This window comes from Phyllobates terribilis, unplaced genomic scaffold, assembly GCF_046119375.1.
Source record: "Phyllobates terribilis strain yellow unplaced genomic scaffold, ASM4611937v1 Scaffold_5__5_contigs__length_657084704, whole genome shotgun sequence".
Taxonomy (NCBI): Eukaryota; Metazoa; Chordata; class Amphibia; order Anura; family Dendrobatidae; genus Phyllobates; species Phyllobates terribilis.
The window spans coordinates 213,041,574-213,069,280 of record NW_027362765.1 but is presented as its reverse complement, the minus strand read 5'-3'; the positions used below and the strand labels follow the sequence as shown (position 1 = coordinate 213,069,280).

Genomic DNA, 27,707 nt, shown 5'->3' with positions numbered 1-27,707 from the left:
TAACCCCTCTCGCTCTGTCTCTCTCTCTGCCAGTTGCTGGTTTGTTGACGTTTAGGGCGTCAAAAGTTTTTAAAAACATCTGCTCACATCTCAAAAAGGACGCACACGACGCTCTCACTGGAGAACTGCACCTATTCACCCTGTCTAATTAAAGTGATTGAAAATCCATGCAAAAACAAGACTAAAGGCACATGCATCATATATACTGCAAGGAATCCACTACTATATACAGTGTACGTGTTATCAGTGCTCCGCAGCTTGTGCCCATCCAGCAGCTGGGAGTTGTAGTCTCACAGTAGCTGGACGGTCACAGCTCGCAGACCATTGGTTTTCATATTGCTGCAGATCATTTCACAAAACTGTTCTAGCATTGCAACTTGTGTTTTTTTTTTTTTTTTTTTACATTTTAAAATTATAATCTAGTCCTTAGCATACGTAAATTATCAAAACTAGCACCCAAAATACAACACCAGGATTATATCCTAATCTGGTGCACGTTGTAAATACATTGGATAGAATATGTTACATTGAACAGCACCATCAAGCTGTGATATTCTCTAGTTTCCACTGATGCCACACATACAGTGACCAACATGGCCGACATATGGAAATGGCACACTAAACACAACATTTAGCGAGGTGACTGTTTTTGCCATCCAAAATGCTTATGATACAGTAGAAACAGCCATTAATCTAATGTTAATACTGTCTATACATGTAGGAGACAACAAACCCATGTTATCATTGTGTAATGGAAAAAGTCCAAGTTGCCAGCAGCAACCAATTAGAGCGCAGCTTTCATTTCTAAACAGAACCTGAAAAAATGGAAGCTGTCCTGTGATTGGTTGATATGGGCAACACCAGTATTGATAAAGGCCTCATGACGTTAATTGTGAGAATCTTTATCATTGTCATTTTTGGAGGCACAGCTGAAAGTAAAAGATTGAGGGTTGCCTGGAATAGGACAGTACGGCCATACTTGCGCACTTTCGCATTACCCCACTTGCGCAGGGAAGCTGGGCATCCAGAAACGGCAATAATAAAAGCATAGGAATGGTGGATCCTTAACATGGCTGTGTCCACTGTATGAAGACTGAGTATACGCCAAGATGTCATGTAGTTGCAGACTGACGCTTTGCTTGTGTGTGCAACCAGAAATCTAATCTGGATCCTTACTGGTTAAATGTCTATTCTTGCACATCATTAGCTTTTTATTAAAATAGCAGATGACTGCTTGTTTACTTTGGATCCTGCTGCATCAAATGATGTTAATTATAATTGTGATGAGGCGAAAGCTTGCCAAAAAACAAAATGCGCACTCTATAGATAAAAACAGCGACAACAAATCGGATTATAATACTTTAAATGAATGCATGGCCTCTAAATGGAGTTGAGGAAAAGATTTGCAGGACCTTCTTCAGTAGCTACTGAAACAGATTACGGGAAATCTCCTACTACCTGAGGGGTCCGCTTTGCCTCCTCTGATTACTACAGCCCCCGTGAAGTCATGAATGGGTCACAGGACCTACTAGTCAGAAGAAGCACCAGGGATGTAGGAGGTCCGCAGTGCTCTGGCCCAGTGGCCACTGGACCAAGGTCCTGCTTATCGTTTTGCTCAACTCTGCTTTTAAATCTAGATCCTTGGGGATGTTCAACAGCAGATAGGTGAAATGATTGATGACAAGGTGACACTATCTGGGACAGACTAGGGAGTGTGGACAGTTCTAGATTCCATTAGTGTATGTTCAAGCAGTTTTTTAGAAGAGAAAACTGGGTTACAAACTGGGGTGAAGTAATTGCTCTTCTCGTTAGGGTGTTTCTCTACACTGTCAGCACAGATAGGACAGTGTCAGACTATGTGGGCACATGCCACATTGAGAGGGGTTAGGGTAAAACCCAGTTGTCAGAGGAGTAAAAGGCACATTTAGATTCCACAAAATTATTTAAATGGAAAATACAAGTATTTACTAGTAAAAGAGCTGCCAGAGGCTTCACAGCATAAGAATCTGACCATGAATGGCATAATGTGTGGACAGATATTGGACATGTCTGATAATTAATAAGGTTTAGTAGTATAGTCAGCTTCCTGGAGTGCAATGCCACACAAGATATAGACAGCGATTGGATGTAAGCCGGTATGGCCACTAATGTTCATCTCTTGGTCATGTTCAATATCTCTCCGCCATTATGCTATTGATAGTTCTCTCCAGGACTACAAAAAAAAAAAAAGATGCCTGCTTTTCCAGGACCAGTGCCACCATTTTCCATGAGTTTTTGCTTCTGGTAAAGAAATAACCAGTCAATAAAACGAAGTTGGTTCTCCTCAAGGAAGTAATGGTTCCTGCAAATTCCTTGCTGGGAAACCTCAGCTTTGTTCCCCTTTGTTCCCCCAAATTTCCCTGCTCAGTTCTGTACACCATGGAAGGATGACGTGCCCATTAGGCCCTTTCACCATTCCTGTATATATTGGCTGATATTCCTGTCCTTTTGTAGTGGAGAACCTAATCTAAGCTGGAGCTTCTCCTTAGGCCACATTCACATGTTCTTTTTTTAAATCCGTATTTACAAGCCACAACCAGGAGTGGGTGAAAAATGCAGAAGAGTTTCTAATATACTTTTCCACTCCTGATTTTGGCTTATAAATACCGATACAAAATACTGAGCGTGTGAACGTGACCTCACTGAGCTCTTTATTAAGATCTTAGACTTCATTCAGACATTTTTTTCCCCCTCATACATTAAAAAAAAACAGCTGACTTAGTGTGCCGGGTCATATCTTCATCAGTTTTTGTTTTTTTTTCGCATCAGTATCAGTGATTTTCTCATATGCAAAAAGAAAAAAATGCATATCTTCTACACAATTCACTATTTTATATAGACAATGCATAGATTGCACACCAGTGGCAATGTGTATTTTCCATGCTTTTCAGACTTACAGTCTGTATGAGTGACTGTACTCAGCGTCATAATGCATGTCTCCTTGATTATTTTTTTTTGCAGACATACGGCCCACAAATAAAAAAAAATAAAAATAAAAATAATGAAAACAGCATAGACTTTACTGGGTACGTGTTCTATCCACGAAAAACAAGGATAGAGCATGTACATGAAAAAAAGACGTGTGAATGAGGCCTAAGCGAGTATGACTTGGTACCCATCTTGCACCCCTCCACCCACAATACAATGATTGGTTTGATGGTATAGGTATATGTGCAAGCCAATTATCTCATAGTGGAGGTATCCGGATGGGTATGGACTGACCTGTCGACATATTACTATACGGCTTGCTACACTTTTCCAAATCCTCCTATTCAGTATGTAGATATATGAGAACTATTAGATTTTCATTTTGGCCTTTTTGGTAGGTTTATTCTTCCTGATCTTTGTGTTTGATTTGATCACATTTCCTTGTGACTGAGTAGGAGGGAGCTAAAACAAGCCTGAACAACATGGAATGGCAGTATATTGTATAGCTGATGGAACTTCCCGTGCTGGGGTCAGCAGTGGGAGCGTACATGGTTGCACGCTAGATAGTCAAGCTAGTAGGGGGGTCTACAACCAGAGAAAAAAATTCTGCAAAAGTTTTGCAATGCCAATAACTAGATATTTATGCAACTAGTGCAATGGAGTTAGAGTTTAACATGTAGATTCAGTCTGGATGAGATTTGCATCACAACCTGTAAAATGTAATCAGTTGATCAGTCCCTAGTAATATACTACAAACCGTCAGGTCTTAAATACAGTGAAAGTAACCTGAAAGGGTGTAGCTTGCGGGTAAGCAGAAAGAATGACAAAAATATAAAAATTGACAATTTTTTTTCAAAGTGTGCAGCATATCACTCTGTGATGGAGCTTCCACTTTAAATATATTTAATTCAATACAATCTACAGTTTACTATATCCTATGATTGTAGGGTATTAACTTTTTTTTTTATAACGTTTAGTATTTATTTTACACACAGCAGATAAGCAATGCTAATTATAAGTTACACATAAATATATATATATTATCTATTGTCTTTTTTTTTTTTTTTTTTTTTTTTTTTAGGGAGAGAAAAAGAAAAATTAAAATTTCACAGTGGTTTCTATTTCCTAGGTTCCTCCAATAGCAGATGAGGGAAGGAGTAAAATCACTAATTTTGGTATGCATAAGTACACATTATGAAAATCAAAAATTTGAAAGGGGATATTCACACTGCTGTAATATCAGTCCTCAATAATTTGCATTTTTTTGGTCAAGGATTTCCAATGGAATTTTTGGGATAAAAACACTCAGTGTGAAAATATGGCCACATATGAGATAAAATAGGACCTGGATTAAACTGCTGCCTCCCTCTTTCAGTAGAATATTCAGCAGATTATATAATTGAAGCCCGAATTTATGCTTTAACGTCACTGCACTACTCAAAAAGTTATGCTAATACTGCAATAATCAAACAATTGTGACATTCGATTCAGTACTTGACATTAATAGGGTCAATGTATAATTAAAGAAGTTGCTATAAACCTTTATGTTTTATGCCAGGAAGCTCTAAACTTGCCCTAGGTCTTCTTTTGAAACCTCCTACTGTTCATGGATGGGATGATAAATACTTAATGGGTCCCTCTGTTCATCCATGGGAATCAAGATGGTGATGGTCACAATGTTGACCCATGTGTCCACTTTCTCAGCCCATATGGCGCATGCCCAGATACCGGCAGCAAAGTCTCCAATATCTGCATCTGCACAAAAGTAGATGTGGGTATATCATGAGACTGCCACCATCTTGATCCCTAAGGATGGGGACAGCACTATGTCCAGGGTGTATAGTCTTATCCTTGGGCAGCACGGGGGCTTGAAATTAAGACCAGGGACATAGTATAGAATTTCCTTGTACAAAAGACAAAAGTTTACTAGTCATACAGAACAAGTTTATGAAGATGTAAGTAACATTTAACCACCACCACAACAACAACAAAATGGATGGAGAAGAGTATTCTCTCTCTTGAGAAAATGGCTGCCCTTTCAGTGTCAGAGGGGGTTAGCAAAACGTCTGCCACTGAAGTAAGCAAGCCAAATAAAGCTCAGTTACAATATGGTTAATATATACGATAAAGTGGACTTGTAGCCTACACACTCAAGGCAGTGATTTTGAGGGCCAGGCCAATATATAGGGTCCTTTTCATTAAGGCTAGTGTTGTTCATGCCAATATTAATGAAGGCTCCGCTCGAGTAAAATGTCCCTAATTCACTAACACGTACACACCAGTTAATAAATTAGGTGCATTTTACAACTAGTGTGCACCTCCACCAGAAATGAACTCCAATTCCTGACTTGAGTAACATTTCTGGAGTAAATTTTTGTCACAACCCGTCTCACCCTAGCTCTGCCCATTTTTGTGAAGCTGGCTGGGACTGGCGTAAAAACACTAAAAGTCGCAAAATTTTGATGCAACTTCCAGATGTGCTAAAATTTTGCAACATTTGAAGGCGCTTTCCACCAGAAGTCTGGCAAAAATACCTTCATAAATTGGGCCCATAGACTGCTCAGTCAGTGAGGTCACCATGTCCAACAGAATTGATAGGCCATTGGCTGAGCACCCAAAATGGCTGCCTCTCTTGTGAGTAGGGGGGCAAGTATGTTTCATGTCACACACACATCCAGATAGCTTCCTCACTAGCTGATGGGGTCCCTGAGTCCACACAGAAATGTACACTTCTTCACACATGCACACAATTCTTCTAAAACAAGTTGACACATCATTCACAGAAGTCCTTTATAAAAGAAAATGAAGCAAAACATCTATCTGGTAGCGGTGAGGCATCTAATGGATCACGCCAACCGTGCATATTCCCATTTGTGAAAACGCTGTCGTCAAATACTCACACATGCTTCATAGTGTTCTAAAATATGTACACTCCATTAGAGAACGTTACTCTAGTAAGCACCTTTGAAGTGATTATATACAAGTCTGTCGGGTAGGTCACTACCAGGATATAGGTTTGTTCAATCATAACTTTGTCCGTATACCGTCTCTGTGCTAGCGCGCCACAAGGTTAAACAGTTCTAAGAAGGTTAACTGTACAATGTGGTATAGATGAATCCTATGAGGAGTCTGCAGCTGCCATGATGGCTCCCTTGAGAGGGCATCATACCTAGAAGCATGACTGGTAGGGGTGGATAGTGTATACCTGGACGTACCGCTGGGGGCAGAGACAGAACAGTACCGCCCGGTATCCACCATGGCAAGCAACCACATGCTGCTGCCATTCTATATTCTCCCCTAATCATATTGATTTCTATAGGATCATTTCTGCATCAGAACATCTGTTGGGCCGGATGAAGAAATGTCTTATGCAGGGTTATGGCCGTTGGAACGGTGCACAAACTTTTCCATTAGTTGTGTCAGGGCAATTTTTTTATGCCTGAACCAGACAGCTGACATATGTGAATGAGCCCAAACACCATTATTAGAAATCAAGGCACCCACACCGAGTACATGAGGGACATGCAATGCTCAAGCTCTGTTCTCTTATGCGTGACAGTAAGGCTGCTGTAACAAACTAAGAGCCTGGACCTGGTACCGAGAGTATTCACCATGTGGCTTTTCAGTTAATACAAGGGGTAGTTATACAGCCCCCTAAACGGGTTGTATAGGAATATTTACTAAATCCTTTTTTTCTCATAAACAGCACCACTTTTGCTCCAGGCTGTGTCTGGTATTGCAGCTCTGCCCCATCCACGTGACTAAGCTGAGCGGCAGTACTAGACACTGACATTGGGATCAGGCCGGTGCCATTTTAAAGGAGCAGCACTTTTTTTTTTTTTTCTAATAGTGATTCTTGTAGAATTAATATATATAGTATTTAAATATATAATTGTTTGCTAATAAAAAAATAAAGATTAAAATATAACGGAAATAGTCAAGTAGATTTTTTTTTTTTTTTTTTTTTCTTACTCCACAATTGTTCTGACTTCATCAGTCTGAACAGCAGCCTTACGTACTAACCACCATCTCTCTTTCTTATTACCGTTATATCAAATCAGGCTCATCAGATTACCTTTCTGTCCCAAATACCCTTCACTCCTACTCGGTTTATCTACATCCGCTTGCCGTCGTCAACCTGCGACCACTTTCTGCTGATGCCAAGCATTGCAGGTCCCTCTGGCAAGTGAAGGGAACACATTACAACCTCAATGTACATGTTGGATATGTACTCTGTGGTCACTTTATACCAATCTGATGTGTATATTGCGTGCCATCACCTACGTACTCCGTGTTTATAGAATACACCATGTGAGGGGTAACTTGATTTCTAGAATAGATGTAAGTGTGCACATCGTTTGCGGTGAATAATAGAAGACAATATAATTTCTCCTAAAAATTCATTGTAAATGGTCCTTTGGGGTCATATATAACTGTATGTATTGCAACATGCCAAAACCTTTGGGCACTAGAGTTTAGGGACAACATTTCTGAAAATAGACAGGGTTAACACGAACAACAAGAATACATTTTTGTAAGATAACTAGAGTACTGGGTGTGACCATAATAACTGAGAACATAATGAAATAAATATATTGCCTTTCAAGGTTCAGGTAACTTTTCAGCAAACTGTATAGATTACCTTTTCCCTTAATAATGATGCTGCAAAATCTATGTACTTACAGCACCCTTGGCATTAGGGTATGTTTACTACCGGAAAACAATGGGGACTGGTGGTCTTGTGCTTAGGGTAAGGAAAGAAATAGGCAAGAGACGGTATTGCCAACCCATGAGGCAGGACAGGAGGATTCTGGGTAAAGATAATGCCCATGTTCATGTAAACAAGCTAAGAGAAGGTCAGTGGTTGCACTGGCGCTGCCTTGGTTGGCACATATAATTGCGGTGCCGCACTGCATTGCGACCCTGGAACTCCCGCGCCAGATTCTGCCTTTGTAGATTTTTACGTCCTAGCTTGCGCTTATCCACCATAGCTTTGGCGCGTTGGATCCTTGAGACTTGACCTACTTTTCCTAAAATAGCGGCTTTGGCAGCAACTGAGCTGGCATGGTGTGGTGTGCGACGCTCCACTCTGGTTTTGGACGGTGATCTGCAGAAAAGAGGGGTAGAAGTTACTGTCTATTAGGTCATAGAAAAAGCCTTGTATTACGATAGCGCTAACTATTTCTGTCCAGTGTCCAGTTTACCCCAACCCCTAATGTCTACTTCTAGATTATCACTCCATAATGAGGAACAATTACCTTTTGGTTTTACCTCCAGTTTATAAACAGGTCCCCACCCACTTGTTCTGCACAATACACATGTATTGTAAATGTATATTACATACCTGTCTCTGGTTATTTCATTGGTTTCTTGCTCCACCACGATGCTGCCACTGGTGATGTATACGGACATGCTGGGGTGCTCAATCAGGAGGTCTTCTAGCGGGCTGCTTCCAACCGCATTGTGGCCAGGACCCTCTGCAGTGAAACAGGGGGGAGGGGTAACGAACCAGCTCTCGTCCATCGATTGGGGTGGGTGGGGGGGTATGGACCAACCAATCCTCTCACCCAGGGAGTGTGGCAGTGGGCTGGAGTCAATGCTGTCCGTTTGGCCTTCTGCCACATCTTCCCCACTTGAGGTTAAGGTGTAGCTATCTGATATGGCCAAGGAGTCAAGTTAGGAGTGGAGAAAAGATGGAGGACCACACACATACAGTGTTAGAAGAAGGGGTGGGGAATGGGAAAAAGGATGGGGAAGTTATTAGTTATGAAAACCATTATAGATGTCATATAGGTGACTATTGTTACCAATGATTTTTTATTTATTTTTGCCTATGCCATTAACTCTCATTCCCAAAATTCTCTGTCTATACAAGACATGCTGCTTATAAGTTATTTGCATATGAAAGGTCACAACCTCTGGTTTGGGGATATAAAGGCAAGTATAAAAAGTGTGCAATTAACTGGCCATGTACATCAGATAGCTGAACAAGTGTTTAGTTAGACGACACTTATCAGCTATTTATCTCTCAAACTCCTCCACTCACATGCTTGCTCGGCTCTGTCAAGCGTGCACTCACATCTGCAGAAGGAAGAGCCCAAGTAAGCTACTCCCAAACACCTGGCGGAAGCTTAGAACAGGAGGATCAGGCAGCTGGAATCCAACTGCCTGATCACTGTAACCCATGACACCTGTAGTAAGGGAGAGGGTCAGGAGACCCCTATACATTAGATTGGCGATTGATTACAGCTAAATGATGATGATGTAGGACTGTGGAATATATAGTAAATTGGGTACAGTAGTACAATGCAGGATGTACTGTAAGAATTTGGGAAAGTTATGAGATGTCCTATAAATGTGTATTCTTTCCTGATCTAAGGGTCTCGGCTTTCAGTGGAGATGAATCTGTGCTGCACTTTATGTACATGCTCAGTAGTCAGGCAGGGCTGCACTTTATGTACATGCTCAGTAGTGAGGCAGGGCTGCACTTTATGTACACGCTCAGTAGTGAGGCCGTGCTGTGGAATCAGAGACGAGGTAATTGAGGAGCTGGAGGTTTGGCTAACTGACTCCACAGCCCTTATGTACACCTAATGTGCATGTCCACTGTAATACACAACCATACACACACAATTACTTTTGCATTCTTGCCCTTCAGATTAATAACGGCTTTAATTTAATACAACTGGATAATATAATATAATATATCAGGTGCTTCCAAACCTGACGTACGCTTTAAGGGAGCAATGCCAAAAGGGCTTAAAGTATTCTTTCTAGAAATAAATAGTGACGCAAACTATAACCTTCACCAATGTGACCTCACATGTATCTATGACATATCAGAAGGTCATTTTCACCATTTATCCCATTAGTTAGGAGGCTTTTAAGATAATATATTAGAGAATAGTAAAAGGTTTCATAATCTGTTGAAGAACTACTCAGAAAACTAGCAGAACCAGTACTGCCAATAGGAGCAAATTAGTCAATTGCACATATTATTCTAACCTTGATACCCCCAGAACATAGGCATGTTAAAAAACAAAATTATAAAAATGTGGTCTCCACAAAATGTATTGAACCAAATCATTCACGAGGTAAAAAGTATTTGTGTTATAGGAGATAAGCACATAAAATAAATCTCTATAACTATAAAGGGTTAAACTCTTGGATATTAAAAAGGTGCCACTGCATTGCTCTCAGAACCAAAAAGTTTGTGTGATACTTATGGTCCCCGATATCAGACTGGAGAGAACACTTGGGCGGTGCAAGGTCTACAGCTCATATTACTTCTCTATAATGTCTTCTCCAGCGATGTCAGGTACAATGTGAAGTCTAACATATTGGTTCCTTAAAAACCACAGTCTAACCCTGTATGGCAGTCTAAGGGCACAGTCAGACGGTTGTATAATATCGGAGCAAGATCAGACCGCAATGCTCGGACTGCCTGCGTCTCTCTCGACCCAAGCGTGACAGCAGCATAGAAATATATAAAGCTGTCAAGCTCAGGTCGGGAGAGCCGCCAGCCAGTCCGTGCATCGTGGTGTGATTTACATGGCCATTTGACTGTGCCCTTACATATGCTTTACTAGAGTGTCTACTACAAACTAGTCCTGGGTGGTCTTAAAAATGGGTGTTTTTTTTTTTTTTTTTTTTTTATATACTCACCAACAGGTTGTGCCCTGCCATTTCTCCAACCCACTACCCGTGTAACCAACAGAAGAACAGGTAAGAAGACGAACAGACAGACAATGTCCCTTATTGCTGCAGCCAATTCGCAACCAACTGATCAGCAGGGGACACAGACAGCAGAGCTGAGAAACAGCAGGGGCCGGAAGGGGATTTTATTTATTTAGGATTCAGTCTATTTATACACTTTTTAAAATACACTTTTTTTTTGTTTTTTTTTCATATTCAGAACTCTGTTCCTCTGATACAGGGTTTCAGATCTATTGCATAGATACAGCATTAAAAATAAAATACTGTCTGCCTGCAGCCACCACTAGAGGGAGCTTAAAGGGTTTGTCTTACAAACAAAGTGCATCTTAACCAATAGATCTTGGAATATTAAATTTCCACAATTGGATGTGTTAAACAAATGTTCCTCTGCTGAGACAAAAGTTATAAATGAGCCCTTGTTATGTATTATTATTTTCTGTGTCTAACAATACATAATTACTCCAGTTCATTGACATCATATACCACAGCTCCTGGCCAGGGGAAGAAGCACAAGTCACTTATAAGTGAGTATACAAACAAAACAGCAGGGGCTTGCAACTGCTACATTGTCTGGTAACACATTTACCTGCCTGTTTTATCACAGGAGCGTGTGTTTTTGCTGCGTCTCCAGCCCTCCTAGCTCATCCTAAATCAAATCAGTGATGCAGGAGCTCAAGCAGCCGCTGAGCCTATATATCACTTACTTGATTTATGATGAGGTCATAAGACTGGTAACGTGGCAGTAACACCCACTCCTATGATAAAACAGGCAGGGAAATGTGTTACCTGACAAAGTAGCAGCTGCAAACTCCTGCAGTTTCATCTGCATACTCACTTATAATAAGTGATTTATGATTGGTACATGACACAGCTCCTGGCCAGGTAAACAACCATGAATTGGAGAAACTGTGCATGGCGAGATACAGCAAATAACAGTATGTGGCAGGGGCACATTTATCAGATCTCCGCACAGACACTTTAAAAAACAAACAAAAAAAAACAAACAAAAAAAAAACACATCCAATTGTGGAACTTTTATTCTAAGATCAATTAATTAAAATGCACTTTGTTTGTGGGATAACCCACTTAATGTATACTGTTATACATTGAACGCTAGACTAAAACAGTATACAGTAAGTTCCCCCTGCTCTGTCTAAAGGCACCTGGAGGCAGCCAAAATGCGCTCTACTTTAATAGCTTTAGATTAGGTCTACCTTTTTGGAAACCATATAGAAGATTTTGATTCGTCTTTTTTGGACTGTGATACAAGAGATAATTTAAAGTCCACTCCAACATTTTTTTTTTTTTTTTTTTTTAAATTGCACCACTGAAGTGGTTCTTTAAATGTAAGTCCCCTGCCCCCTGTCATATACTCACCTTCCACCACCTTCATCAATTTCCCCGCCGTTCCTGTCCGTCTCATGTGAAAAGTGACCAGCGCGTCGGAGGTCACTTTTCAATACAAGTATATGAGAGCCTTGTTCTGGCTCTCATAGACTTGTACTGAGAGCTTTTGAGCGGACCTTCTGACTTCCGGCTGTCAGAAGCTGCGCTCACAAGATAGTGCTACGGGACAGGAGCAGTGTTGAAAACCGGGGAAGATGCCAGAGGGTGAGTATATCACTGGGAGCAGGGAGCTTACACTTAAAGCTCCACTCCAGAGCTGAAAAAAGAAAAAAAAAAATTATGCAGGAGTGGCGCTTTAATAAAACTTAATAGGAGATCATAAAATTACTAATATTTGGAGCCTAGTCTTTAACTTCATTGTCTAACTACAGGATATCAGCTCAAAGCAAATGCTGCAGCTCAGGCAAATACTGTGTTTCTCCGAAAATAAGAAAGGGTCTTATATTTTTTGCTCAAAAAAATGGGTTAGGGCTTATTTTCAGTGGGATGTCCTTTTTCATGAACAACAATCCACATGACATCATGGTCACATGACCGTGATGTCACCAAATGTTCTTAGTCTTAACCTCAATAGAAATACTGGGGGCTTCTAAGAGAGGGGGGCCCTGAGAAATTGCCCAGTTTGCCCATCCCCCCTTCCACCTAACGCCGGCCCTGCATATCAGCCTGTCTCCTCTTTAGTCCATTTAGACTGCTGCAGTTAAATGGTCACAAGACCATGATGTCACCGAAGGTCCTTAAGAAGTTGTAACCTTGGAATAGAAATGCTGGGAGCCATGGGCAATTGACCAGTTTGCACACCCCCAATCTTGACTGTAACTAGGGCTTATATTGCAAGCATACTCCAAAATTCCTGTTAGGCCTCATTTTCAGGGTAGGTCTCATTTTCGGGGAAACACGATAGTAAGCTGATTACAGTGGCTGCTGCTTCATACTACGTGACAGATTTTGCATAGGTTTAGAGCTCTAATGGGGAGCAGAGCTGATTAACATGGTGGTGGGAATGATTTCAGAATGCAGATTTCCATCATTTTGCCATTGGTTTTGAACAGCCTGCGCACAGGTGTTCCTAGAATGTGTTCTGAATCTAATTTTAAAAGTTTATGCCTGCATCACAAACAGATTGATATTTTCGTATAATTATTAATAAAATATATGAATACATAAAGGAAATTTTGATGATGGGTTATTTAGCTAAGTAATATGGAAGAACTATTGCTCCCTGGCTTTGTCCTTTGAGAATGCAATTCTTCACTTTTAAATTGTTGATCTAAATATCCATTTATATTCGTATCCACAGAGCACAGTACAGATGCTACAAAGCCTACACCTTCTATCGAATCTGTACCTCACTATGTGCATGTTCAGGGAGCAGCTATCTACTGAGTTGCACATCTATGGTTGGTCGTCTCAAAACCTGACCCACCTCCAATCTGCTTGCAATTAAAAGAGAATCTGTCAGAAGGTTTTTGCTATTTAATCTGAGCGCATCATAATATAGAGCAAGACAGCCTGATTCCAGGGATGTGTCACTTACTAAGCTACATGCTGTTTCAATACAATTAGTGTTTTATCAGCAGGAGATTATCACTAAAGACTAGACGTAGCTGGCAACAGTCCAGCTAATCTGTATAACCCCTCCCCAACCACGGATTGGCTGCTTGTTGACAGTGTACACAGAAAACTGCCAATCAGTGGTGAGGGCGGGGTTATTCATAGCTCAGCATTTTGAGCACCGCTAGATTTGCAGCAGAGAAAACTGGGATTCTATGAAAGCTGCATCATGCAGTCCAGTGACACCAATGGAATCAGACTCTCTGCACTTACATCATGCTGCTCTCATATTCCAAAGCAAAAACCTGCTGACAGATCAAAGCAACAAACAAAAATGTTAAGATTTAGTTAGTTGGTTACTCTTTAATAATCTTATTTTTTATCCAGAACCTGAAAATGAAGTGTAATTCTCCTTTAAATATTGCAAACTTTTGCTGCTATTAAAATTGTGCAATTGTGAGGAGGAATACATTTTGGAAATAGTTGAGAAATATCCAGCAAGCAGTGGTAACTATTGCTACTTCCTGTAACTTCTACTGCAGGATGAGGAACCAGGGCCAATGGCCCTTTAAATTTATTAATCCCTGCCTGGAAACTGAGATACATAGTTGTTCCCTTAGACTTTTTTTTCCATAACAAAATAGCATGTGCCTGAGAGCAGACAAACACTGCGCCCAGAGCTAAATTTAAGGCAGACCTCCGGAGAATGACTCACGGAATGTTAATTGGTGGAAATGCTAAGCAGTAGAAATAGGGTTGTGGAAAAATTATCCTTTTATGTTGCACTCCTTACCTGGGATATCAATAATTAACCAGCCGTCATCTTCCTCCTCGGATACAAAAGCTTTTGGTTCTATGGGATCACAGGCTGGTCCCTCGCTGAAGAACAGTCGGGTCAAACGTTGGAACATGGTTGAAGTGAACCTTGGAGATTGATGGAGGTTATGTAAGTGGAAGTCACAGGGGGTGTAAACAAGCGGGCGACGTTGCGTGGTATGGTCAGCAGAGTCCTACTTGAGGAATTGTAAACATGTGGCTTCTGTATGGCTTGGATAAAATAGCCCTGCAACAAGAAAACACAAAAAACTGTAACTGCCGACGATAGGAGATGTGGAGCAGGTCACTATGGCTGACTTCACACTGTGTCCAATTTGGTTCTTTAGACAGGAGGACCAAGCAGTGCCCATGAAAACTCTGGATAACTCATGCGACGTACTCAGTAGTTTGACCACTACAATGCACTATAAAAAGGCAAGTTTAACCCGTCCCATATTACCAGTATGAATCCTATAATTTCTACTGCATATCAAGGTTAAAGTGTAAAAAGGAAATTTGCTATTTCTGTGAAAGTTAGCTATACATTGGTAGTTGAATTAGCATCAGCTAAATTGGCAGTGAGGTGTGTGCCAAGAGCTGGAGTGACAGAGGCTTCAGATCTACAGTAGATCTTCAGCCTCATTTGCATATAGTTTCAAACACAGATTTCTGAGGAACTGACTGGCCACGTAAAGGAATTACTTGTCTTGTCTTTGAAAGAGCATGCACATTTAAGTAATTTGGGGTGGTGGTCGGTGAAATCCTGCTCTTTAAAGTAAATGTCCACTTGGTACTCAAGAACGGCCTTTACACAGTGAATGGGCGTGTGGTATTCCAGTTCCAAATACTGTACTTTCAGTGGATAAAAATCTGTTAACCTATCCAAAGATTATTGGATGTCCATCAATATAAAACAAAAGAAATGAGTCAGAAGATATGTTGGTATAATTGCAACATCTAGGTACATGTTCACACTGGCCACCTAATAGACAAAACCTGAAATACAAACAATACCCTACAGTAAGTAAATAAAAGTAATAGTAAATACCATAGTCTACTCAATTGACATTGCTGTGATCATAAAAGTGTAAAAGCCACCCACCGGCACAAGGTGTCAAGTTTTTTGTCCAATCTTGGAGTGGGGCTCCCCCTTTTTTGGGCTAGGCATTTTCCAAAATATAGCTTCCCACAGGCAGCTGTCTGAACAGTCAGGTCTGGATCCTGCTATGCCCCCATCTACATTGAGGTCTGCTCACACATGCTGAGGTTTAATATTAGAGATAAGGTGTACCCAATTGGGACGGTCCTGTCGCGGTTGGATGGCTTTTACGCTTTTTTGATCAAAACAGTGTCAACTGAGTACACTATGTTATTTACACGCACTATTTACTTACTGCAGGGTATTTGCTCATTTATGTCTTCATCTTAAGGTTTGTAGGTTATCCATATAGCAGACCTGGACAATCTGTTTAAAAGGAATCTGTCAACAGGGTTTTTCTATGACATCTGCAAGCAGCATGATGTAGGGGCAGAGTCCCCAATTCCAGTGATGGTCTGCTTGCTGCCATTTTGATAAAAATCAGTTTATCTGCTACAGATCTACAAGTTCTCTAAATGCTGAGCTCTGTATAACCCCGCCCACACCACTGATTAACTGCTTTCTGTGTACACTGTGCATAGGCAGAAAACTTCAAAAGCAGCGGTGGGGGTTATACAGAGCAGGAGGTCTAAATGACACATGACTACTAATCCTCTAGTGATTATCTCCTGCTGATAAAACACTGGATTTTAATTAAACAAGCAGCCCAGTAAGGGATAGTGATACTTTGCTAAAATCAGGGTCTCTGCCCCTACATGATGCTGCTCTCAGATTATATACCAAAACCTGCTGACACATTCCCTCCAAGTAAAAACAATGAAGATCATTCACATCATGTGATTACTACCAGTACACAATGATACATCTGTAACTGAAATCTATGGCCGCTTCCTGGAATAGATCTTGAATTTAAACGCTTCTTTTACAGAAATCCCAAAGCAAAAAAAATGTATTTACTGCAAATTGTGGCATGAAATATATACCAGCAAGATTATTTAGTGACATGGTATTCTTCATTACAGTACAAGGTCAGAGTATACATAAATATACGCACGGCAGATCCAAACATCCAGTGCGATCGCATAAACACTACAATATGTCACCTAATTTCCCTCTGCTCCATGAACACAGAACATTGGTATCTCTCATTTAGGGCAAAGAGCAAGCTTCTGTAATCTCCTTACTGTCTGAGCTGTGACTGGCACAGAAACCTCCCAATAAAGCAGTCGCCCCACTCTCCTGTCCAGATTATCATGCTCAGGTAAGCACATATTTAATTTAATATTTAAACACCTTTAATACGAGAGGTGTTGTAGGAGGCTCAGCTTTTGAGGTCCCGACAACTGCCAGTTTCACCAGGAAATGTTGCTGCTGAAGTCTACTCTAGCGGCCAATAATCATGCATTCTAAGGAATGGCCACCCATCTAATAGATGGACAGAAGGGGTACCCCAGAGAGCAAGAGCTACTACTCTAGCTCAGAAGTTGGGATTTAGAGATGGGCCCATATTTGGTAACAGGGCATGAACATTCATTGGCGATTACTGGCCTAGATGGTATATGCCCCAAATTTGATGTTGGTTTCCACCAGTTTAGTGATAAGGCTGCGTGCCCACGATCAGGAATAGCAGCATTTTGGACACAGCTCACCTGCTCTGCGTTCTACATCAGAAGAACAGTGGATGAGATTTATAGAAATCCCATGCCCACTGTGCTTCTATTTGACGCCGCGTAGACTCACCCACGGCGGAGGTTTACAAGCCGCAGCATCTCAATTTCTGTTGCGTAGACGCCAGTCTCCGCAACAGAAATATCCTCAATAGAATGTATTCGATGTTCAATGAACACATGTGGATTTACCTGCATGATTAGAACGCTGTGTCCAAAATGCTGCCATTTCCTGATCATGGGCACATATCCTAAGAGGTGCTGCTGGGCACTGACGGCACCAATGCTGAAGCTACCCTTTTAAAGCAGCTCATTTAGGTGGTTTTCTCATATGTGAAAAATAGACCATTTATATGTAGACTCTGATCAGAAGGCATGTTCATTCAGTTGTGCTTGTTTCTGTATATTTTTCTATTGTAGTATTCCCATGTAGAAGAGGTGCAGCAGAAACATTTGCAGAAGTTTGAGGACACTGCGTGGATAAAAGAATGCATGTAATGTGACAGTCCTAGAATTGCTTCTATGGAGAAACATATCCAAGAACTGCTTAATAAATGTGATGGCACCCGCAGCAGCAAGTCACAAACCAGCGGCTCATCCAGCTTCACTGATGGTGAAGGTCACCAGCATCAGTAACTGAAAAGCTGCATTCCACTCCATGTAGGTGAAAGGCTGAGATGCTATGGACATAGGGCCCAATTCATCAAAGCTTTTACTCCAGAATTCTGGCATAAAAAGCTTTGAACAGTAGTAAAAATTCAAAGCGGAACTAAAATTATCTGATTTTTGGCGTTCTCATTTTCGACTGGCTCTTGACAAAGTGGGGTCGAGCTGCGACGGGACAAGGGCGCGACAATTGGTGCTCATCAAATTCATAATGAGCGCCATTGTTTGGTATGGAACAAATCTTACTCTAGGACTAAACAGCCGAAGCACATCATTTCTCCGATGGTCCTGATTCTTGAAGAGGCATATGCCACTTCATAACTCAGGACGGTCTGACTCCAGAACACCCTGTGAACAACGACAGTCTTGATAAATCGGGGCCACAGAATATACCAAGTTGTTATACAACCTCTCACATGTATATCTGCACAAACACAATGGAAGAATAGCCCAGGGGCACAATTACAGGCGACCTCTGCTCTACATTACATGCATCAAAATCCAAGAACCACAAAAGGTGGGGATTCCCAAGTCACTGTTTAGCTTAATGGCTTAAAGACCTATGTAAACCCCACTGCCATGGTCTTTTACGCAAGATTCCCTTCACACCTACTAGTTTTCGCAGTTGAACACAGTTATGCCCATTTCGGGGAACTCAAACATTAAAAGGTGTTGAGATGGAAGCACATCACATGTTAAATTGATTTACATGTGACTTCTTTCATATTCTGAATTTCACAGTTCTCCATCCAACCTTATCCCACTTTGTCTCAATTTCAGGCCTCACGAGCAACCCACATTAAATTCATAGCCCTTAACAGACCTATCAAAAAGTAACTGTCTTAACATCTAACTACCATTTGGCAGTCCCCATGATGAGGTAGCTATCGGCCAACAGCCATCACGGTGATGTGCTCCAGTACTCTCTATAAGAGACCCACTGCCAGACTCCTCTGCGGTGGCTTATCTCCCCAAGACCAAAGCGATCAGCAATCCGAAATCTGACTTGTTGTATCCTAATCTCCCTCTACATCATCTGTTGGGAAAGAGTTGGGAGGCCTCCATAGAGATTAGACTATTGGCTGAGCCCGCCACTATCGGCAAGTTTATCACACTTCTTATATTTCTCTTATCTCCTAAAAACTATGTACCTACTATATGGCTCTTCTTGTCCTAATGAACTTCTGGAGGACACCTCTTATTTCATGGTTTGGTTTCATTAATATTACTTAACATGTCCTAGCCCACATAATGTAGCTTTTAGAAGTCCTGGCCTACAAATTTTAAAAATGCTATTTTTTCATTTTAGGTCCTTACAAGCCTTGAATAGCTAAACATTGCCAGAATGCAGATACAAAGTGGAAGGGGAATGAGGGTCAGGAAAAGTTCATCCTTCTAAAGAATTACCCTTACCCTTCACCACTCTTCCTTAGCCCTCCCTATTGGTCTTCTTAGAACACCCAACTAGAGATCTCCAGGATCAGCCAGGCTTGACCTCCCACCCCTAATTTTCATTATTGGTGCATAATTTTTTTTTTTATATATAAGATACACATCATCTCTTGTCAAATTCAGAGATATTTTACTATCTTCAATTAAAACATTAGGCCTCCAATCTCGTTAAAAAAATAATAATAGTACAATCTGTTAATGTAACGTACTTTTATGAATTTGTTCCTTGGAATTTCATTGATATACTCTTGTTTGGGCAAATCTCAACATTACACCCAACATAGACTTGTGCGTGCACAGGAGCTGGAGCTGGTATTAAACAGAAACCCTTCAGAATAGGCCAACACATGTCTGGCTATAGCTTGTCTCAGACACATAGGTTGAAAAAAAAAGACTTAGGTCCATCAAGTTCAAACTTTCTGTTACAGGTGTATCAGGTTTGACAGACAGTCGTTCTGGATCCGGCTGTAGAAGGTCGCTGCGTTTGGCTTTGCAGTCACCTTCTGGATCCTTTCATCTCTGTAGTGTAGTGGTCTCCTTATCTCCCTAGGACTCAGCAAAGATTTCCACATTCTGCTGCTAATTGACACACCCTTGCTTGATATTTAAAAACCTCCAGAGAGTCACCAGTGATAGTACTATTTTCCCCTGTTCAGGCCTGGAGTACTTGCAGTCAGCTAGTTTCTTCTTCGAGCTTCTTGGTGGATTATTGTCATCTTCTCTCTGGTGTCTTCTCAAACTAAGTGTGTCCCCTTGTTCGTTTTCCTTGTTTTCTTTAGTTGCAGTGGGGGCTAACTAGTGCTCACCCCTTCCCCTCCCTACCTAGGGCCTAGCTGTAGGGACAGTAAGGGATTAGGTATCCTGCTCGGCGATAGGTGCGGAACCTATTTAGGGACAGTAGGGGAGTCAGGGTGTTGTAAGATCTGCCTAGGGATCTCCACTCTCCCTTTCCCTAGTTGTTGGGCTTTCCCCCCTTCCCCATCGTCGTAGACTTGGTCCTCCCCTTACCTAGCGTGACAATTTCTCCACCAGTTATACATTTTCTATCGCTAGAATATTTTGAGAAAAAACATCTAGCCCTTTTATAAACCCTCATAGTGTTTGCCATTACTACCTCTTGCAGTAGGGCATTCCAGTCCGACTACTCTGTGAAGAACCCTTTCCTATTTAACTGCCGAAATCACATTTCAACTACACGTAATGAATGTCCCCTGGTACTTTGTAAAGGTCCTTAGAAGGAATAAATCACGTTTCAGTCTTTTCTATTCACCACACATGTATTTATACATATAAATGAGATCGCCTGTGAGGCATCTTTTACTAAGCCCAACTTTTCTAACCTCTCATTATAGGAAAGGTCTTCCATCCCATATAATAAGCTAGCTGCCCACCTCTGAACTGACCAACTTCAAAACAACCTTTTTAAAATGTGGAGCCTCATTCCAAATGAAGCATTGATCCCGAGGACATGTTCATATTGGGTGGACTTACCCTAAAATAGTTTGATTTTGGTCTAGAATTGGTGATATGATACATAACTTTCATCCATGGTGACCCCTGGGTCACTCTCCTACAATTCCCTGTACACAAATTCAATTTCTTTTCCTCACTTTCTTCTACTAGCTGCCAGACATACAATTGCTCACTAATGAAAAAAAGAAGTGTCCCTCTAAAACCATGACAAATTGCTTAAGGTTTGCCAACCTTGGATTGACTACACCCATTCTCAGCTGTCTTCTTCTCGCATTGTCCTGACCTACTACATTAACTATAGATGTCTCCTCTTCATCTTGACAGCAATATATGAATCTGACCAAGTTCTGCTCAGGATACAGGTTATAGGTCATCATAAATTGTTATAACAAGATTAGGTATGGTACGCCATGTACTCAGCAGACACTCAGCTGTGCTGTGTCCACAAGACTGCTGGTCTTGGCATAAGCCTCCATGTATGAAAGTGTAGACTAAGAACGTCTAAAATTAGAGTCCCGTATTAAGATCCTACCTGACAGCAGGGTTGGAGCTGCGTTACGTTGCATGTCCTTTGGCCAATAAGGAAACGTCCAGTGTTTTGACTAGCTAAAGACCAGGCCATGCCCAAGAGTCGTGTCATAAGACAACAAAGGTCGGCACAAGGTGGTATCACAACACACACACACACACACACACACACACACACATATACATATACATATATATATATATATATATATATATATATATATATATATTTAAAAGCCAATCTGTATATATCTGCCTGTACACAAGACTGCTCCATATATGCTTATTATGTGAAAATCATTAGACCCTAGCTTTTAACAACAGTAAGAGAATTAAAAAAAGATAAGCTTTCTAGTCAGAAGAGGTCCTGCTTTTTTTTTTTTTAATGAAAGTTTCAAAATAGACATCTATAATGAAATTCTCACTGCATTTAGACACTGCCATTACTAGGGGGAAGATGAAGAGCTTACTGCATACTGAGTTATTACTGAACTCAATGTACAAACAGTATGCAGAAAGCGCTCTCTAGTGGTCACTGCAAGCAGAAAGATCTTAAGAAGCTCTGTGCCTAGTTGCCAGGCAGCTCTTAACAGGGCTTCCATGGACAGGGGATGATCTGGCCTTTACCCCTCAACACCTATACAAGAATCTGGACTCACAAAGCGACCCCTGTGTTGGGTCCTCAGCATGGTTGCTGGATGGTAGGGAGTGTTGGAAGAGTATGGTGAGGAACAGCATCAGACAGCAGAAGCAGAATAGTAAAAAAACAAAAAAAAAAAACGGACAAAGGTCGGCAACAGGAATCAAATTACCTGAGCAGTGAAGTAGAAAAAGGAGTGAACCAGGGTAGAAGAACATATAACTGGCAACTAAAGCTAGGAAGCCAAGGGTTTAAATAAATAATGTGAGCCCCGCCCAAGGCTCGCAGAAGGGAATTAATTAGTAATGTTGACCCAATGTGCTCGCATAAGGCGTTATCCATGTATATTCATGTGCTAACAGAGTGTCTTCAGTGTGTTTGAAAAATATGTTTGCTTCGCCGCAGCTGCATGTCTCTCGGCTGTTAGACAGCCGCAATACATGCAGGGATTGTCTAACAGCCGCGAGACATGCAGCGGCGGCGAGCACGCCAAACACACCATGTTAGCACATGAGCATGCTCGGATAACTCCTTATCCGAGCACTTTCGCTCAACGCTATTAGATGACCAAGTTCAGGAGTATAGCCCCAATCCTCAGCCTGGAGGACAGCACTAGTCCCAGAATATCAACTCAAACTGTTGCATTCTCATCCAGCGTTGACTGTAATAAAGGAGCGGCGACATCCGTGACAGAAGGAGAGTGTGAACACAGACATTGATGTAACAAAAGAATTTAATCAATGTATCGATGTTCAAGAAGTTATCACCCAAAAAAAAAAAAAGTTATTCTAGGAAATTGATCAGTACAGTATTTTGAGTTAATTTAGATCAGAAAAACAAAATGGTGTTCAAAATAGACAGTCACTGTAAGAACAGAAACAAGCGTCTCTCAGCATCGATACAGAATGGATGTCAAATTGCATTCTCACATTGTGGTTAAAGTGGGTGGTCTAGTCTTAAAGGTAACCAGTCAGGTCCCCTGTGACCCCAGAACCACCAACATATGTAGATACCCTGCCGTGAAAAATCAGACTGCACTTGGATTTTAATGGGGCCTTTGGTCAAAATCAGACAGGTCTATGCGATTTTCCATGGGCTGCGAAAAATCACCGAAATGTGAGTGGCCTCAGATATTACGGGTATTTGTGCCATCTATGAAAAACATATGTAGCATTTGTGCGTGCAAGTCAGACGTCTGAAACAGCCCTTAAAATGTGTGTAAGCATACTTGCAATCACTTGTTCATCATCTGATTAGATCGCTCATGCCAGCACTAAAATCATCACTGTGTAAATAAGAAATGTGCAGCCGATAAAGATGATATCCTATGAGAACAGATTGATCAGATTACTGATTGATTAATGCTGGTCGGCCTCCCTAAATAGGTCACTGAAAGGCAGTCATTTACCAGCCCCAGTCGGCAGGTGTAAACGCACCCCCCTTACAAATCATTCACACTGCCAGGTCCAGCAGCGAGGGTCCTTATGGTCGGGGCTTCAGTGAGGCCCCTATTCATTCCTAAAAGCTTGTAGGGCAGAGCAGCTCCGTAATATTACAATCAAAAGAACACTCCCAAGTTTTTTTTCCCCTTTTTGCATAAACCTAGGAAACAAAAAAAAATAAAAATAAAAAAAATTAATGTATAAAATTGAAAGCACACACAAAGTACCTTATGTACCCGCCAAAGTCTATTTGAGCCTTATTATGGATCAGCAAGCATACAACACTATGGATAAAGCTTTATGTAATCAGAGATGCTGAAACCCAACACTGACCTAGTGGAAATCACATAGCTGAAGGATTGTCCCAATGTATCTGTATTGATGTATGTAGGCGAGTCAGAAGACATAGGTCAAGACTGACAGCCATGTTAACATTCACTGACAGCAAGTGAGAAATAAAAGCACCAGCACATCCAAAAGATGCACAACTTTTCATTGTACAGTACTTTAACTAATGGTAATCAGTCAGTAACACCTACCCCCAAAAGCTAAATATATAAGCAGGTCTTTGAGAGCTAAATTAATCAATATCTTTATATCTTCTTCTATCTGTTAATAATAATTTCAGAGGATTGGCAAGAGGAGATGGAGGGCACAGGTTGGGTGACAGAGACGAGGGAGATGTAATGCGGTGCAGAACTGTGGAGGGCTTTGTGGGTGAGTGATAAAAATATATGGGACCCTGTAGCGGATGGGTAACCAGTGCAATGACTGGCACAGAGTGGAGGCATCGGTGTAGTAGCTGGAGAGGAATATGATCCTGGCTGCTGCATGAAATCAGCAAATGAGAGGTTAGGTACTCTTGGTATCAGAGCACTTCCCGAGCCTCAGCCTTCTGAAGTAGTTTCCCTATCTAGCACCCACCATTTTAGCTTGCTTGATAGTTCCCTGTCTAAGGTCATAAAGATAGTAAGCCATCAATCAAGCTAAAGAGGTTAGTGCTCATTGGGAAAAAATTGTATCTCAGGAGTCAGAGGTTTGGGAAGTGCTCTATCACACCCAGAGCACTTAATGTCTTATTGTATGTGGATTAAAACGCTAATTTCTTAGAAATGCAGCAACAGATAGAAGAAATAAAAATGTTGACGGATTTAGTTCTCAAAGACCTACATGCCCATATATTTGGGGAGTGTGTGCGTGCGTTTTGATCTTACTGACAGATTCCCTTTAAGCTTGATCTACATAAGGCTCATAATGCCAATGATCTGTATACACCACACACATACAAGCAGGGCTCACTTTGTTTATAGGTGGTTCCAGAGCAACGATTCGGGCCTAGCCTATGTCAACACCTTCACCACAGTCCACCTGCTTGGAGTTGTTTGCTTTACAGGAAAGGAATGTAATGACTGTATTACCGGGACACGAGATTATTAACCATTTCTATACCAACTGTATTTAGGGACACATTATATAAGAGCAATCAGACACATTACGCACATCATAAATATTTAGGGATGACCTGAAGCCCCACACCCCCACCCCGGGCTGATGCTGATTTACAAACGTCTCCAGGGTTCAAAGCGACTAAATAAAGAAACTCTGTCCTGAAACAAGCCCCAACTTGCAAGACGGATTGAGCAATGGTGTCCTAATCTAGGACAGTAAGTTACTGACACCACAGGGCACCTGTACTTGAGCGTTCGCTCTACAATGTCAAGTCCGCCGCTCAAGCAAAGTAGGGTCTGAAAGGTAAACAGCTTTATTTAGAGGAGCGGGGGGTTATTCTCAGCACATCCTCGAAGTTCAGTGGAGGACAGGCACAGACGGAGTGACGTTCAATGTCATATGCAAATGAGACGCACGTCACCGGATTCTTCCCTGTGAAATATAAGGAAGGCGGATGCTGTTTATAGCTGGAGCTGCGAGGATAAACTTTATATAGAAATGTCTGCAGCAATGGAAGTGCCCCCCACCATCAGAACGGTTAATAGGACTCTTCCCACTGGTTTATGTCGCCCCTCCTCTAACTTTTTCCAAGTCGTCTGTTTACAAGTTAACGGCATATGTCTCCGACCTGGGGAATATGCATCACATAGTAATCCTGACATCGTACGATCAGCTGCGTCATTAAGGCTGACCTAAATATATGGACATCCCGCTTTCATTAACTGTCACCAGCTGTAATCTCCCATCATCTACATAGAAGGAGCAGAGAGGAGAGCGCCGGAGGGACACGCCATTAACCCCTTGCTACACCAGAGGGAAGACGCTGCGGAAAGTATCCAGCTCACGTACAGCACAGGTCCTATAGGAGTAAGGCTGGTGCTGCGGTCCCCGCAGGACACCTGACAGTAATTCATATTTCCATAGAAGGAATGAAATTTCAAGCAGATTTCACCCGCAGATCACACCCCACCCCCAGTATAAAGCATCCTGGGCTGTTAACAGACCCGGATTATACATTTGCACACTGACAGGCCTGGGAAGAAGAAAGGGAGGGGGGAGATGGGGCGACCAGGTATCAGGGACATCAGTGTCCTCTACAGCACTGGCAAATTAGGACCTGCTAACCTCTTCCCTGCCAGGAGGAATGGAGGGAGGGGGATTCATAAGGAGGATGAGGAGAGGATAAAGAGGAGGAGAGAAGCGGAGGGGGGAGGGAGAGGTACAGATGGAGGAAAGATGATCAACTACAGGGACAGGGAGAAGAAGGGAGCAGGACAGAAGCACACAATAGGGCAGATCCAGGGAGGCAGCGGGAACAAAGAGCCCCCTGACTGCTACAGGGACGTCATCACTGATCAAAGGGGGCAAAACCCACCATGGATACATCGACAACAAAGAAAGCAGATACACAGTCTGGAGATTCCCCATCATTGTTCTCTGCTGTCAACAACACACCTCACACTGGGTTAAATCTGAAAGATGTCCCCTCCCCCACCCTTCTCTGTCCATTGTCACCTATGACATCTGGTACTCAGCCAGTGACATCACAGCTGGGGTAACCTTGTAGTAAGGAGCGATACCAGCATTATATATGCGTGTTATATATATACCAAGCATCTATGTAGACACTATACAAGAGAGCACAGAGGACAATGCTGACTGCAGGGTGATGGATTTAACCCTCTACAGCCCATCACCTGGCAGCCACAGATTAACCCCCGCAGCGCTGGAGGGACTACAGGGTAAAGTTCAGCTGTAGGTAAGAGAAACACAACCCTTATTATTCTCATCCCCGGGCCCCAGCAGCAGCTGTAATGCCAGGGCTGGGGGCAGCAGCAGTGGTAATGCCAGGGCTGGGGGCAGCAGCAGCGGTAATGCCAGGGCTGGGGGCAGCAGCACTCACCTTCCCGTACAGCAGCAGTCAGTGGATACACACACAGGCAATGTCCAGGGCGCGATACAGAAGGCCAGCTGAGGTAGATGCACAGCGCTGTACACAGGACGAGCTCTGCCGGCTCATCTCACGGCTCAATCACTAGAATAGCTTCAACAGCTGACAGCGACGTCACATACTCAGCCCCGGCCCCGCCTCCCTGCCTGACGTCACGTTCTGCAGTTTACACTGCTGGAGGGAGGAGGCAGGCGGGGGGAGGAGGCAGGCGGGGGGAGGGGCCTGGCGGTAAGCTGCGGTGACGTCATAGCGGTGGGCGCACAGGACAGGGCTAGGTGGTCACCACTGGACCGGCTATTTGTACAGTAGTACATGGGTGGAGGAGGCTGATGGCAGGCCCGTGGGTGATGACATCTGTAATATTACAGGATTATATAATCTATTATTATTATTTTACTTATATAGCACCATTAATTCCTCAGCGCTTTACATACATTATCAGCACTGTCCCCATTGGGGCTCACAATCTACATTCCCTATCAGTATGTCTTTGGAATGTGGAAGGAAATCGGAGAACCCGGAGGAAACCCACACAAACACAGGGAGAACATACAAACTCCTTGCAGATGTTATCCGTGGTGTTAATATCATAGTGACGTCTGTATTGCTTGCAGTAAATGGCACTGATCATGTCTACTAACCCATGTAGTACAGAGCAGGTGTGTCACTCGGGCTACCCAGTGCTGTGCCCCCAGTGATGTACCTCCAGTGCTGTGCCCCCAGTGCTGTGCCACCAGTGATGTACCTCCAGTGATGTACCTCCAGTGCTGTGCCCCCAGTGATGTACCTCCAGTGATGTACCTCCAGTGATGTGCCCCCAGTGATGTACCTCCAGTGATGTACCTCCAGTGCTGTGCCCCCAGTGATGTACCTCCAGTGA

At 42.2% G+C, this 27,707-nt stretch overlaps 1 protein-coding gene across 3 annotated transcripts; it reads right to left on the bottom strand.

Moving 5' to 3' along the window:
* Positions 1-61: 61 nt before the first annotated feature.
* Positions 62-26,977, bottom strand: TP53INP2 (tumor protein p53 inducible nuclear protein 2). Of its 3 annotated transcripts, XM_073683775.1 has the most exons (5): positions 26,780-26,975; positions 14,438-14,707; positions 8,535-8,621; positions 8,312-8,444; positions 62-8,074 (listed from the first exon to the last, which is right to left on the bottom strand). In XM_073683775.1, exons 2-5 carry the CDS (start codon positions 14,553-14,555, stop codon positions 7,825-7,827), a joined length of 588 nt encoding a protein of 195 aa, XP_073539876.1. In that variant the 5' UTR covers positions 14,556-14,707; positions 26,780-26,975; the 3' UTR covers positions 62-7,824. The 3 variants fall into 3 exon arrangements, with proteins under 3 accessions (XP_073539876.1, XP_073539874.1, XP_073539875.1); XM_073683773.1 differs by having other exon boundaries at positions 8,312-8,621; positions 26,780-26,977; XM_073683774.1 differs by lacking the exon at positions 26,780-26,975 and adding an exon at positions 15,563-15,713 and having other exon boundaries at positions 8,312-8,621.
* Between the last annotated feature and the right edge of the window lie 730 nt (positions 26,978-27,707).

What these genes read in the sequence shown, in the direction of transcription:
- TP53INP2 (XM_073683773.1), bottom strand. Translation starts at nt 14,555, where the DNA reads ATGTTCCAACGTTTGACCCGACTGTTCTTCAGCGAGGGACCAGCCTGT. An exon ending in GTTAATTATTGATATCCCAG is followed by an intron (nt 8,622 to 14,437) that starts GTAAGGAGTGCA and finishes TGGCCATATCAG; the next exon opens with ATAGCTACACCTTAACCTCA. An exon ending in AATGAAATAACCAGAGACAG is followed by an intron (nt 8,075 to 8,311) that starts GTATGTAATATA and finishes TCTTTTCTGCAG; the next exon opens with ATCACCGTCCAAAACCAGAG.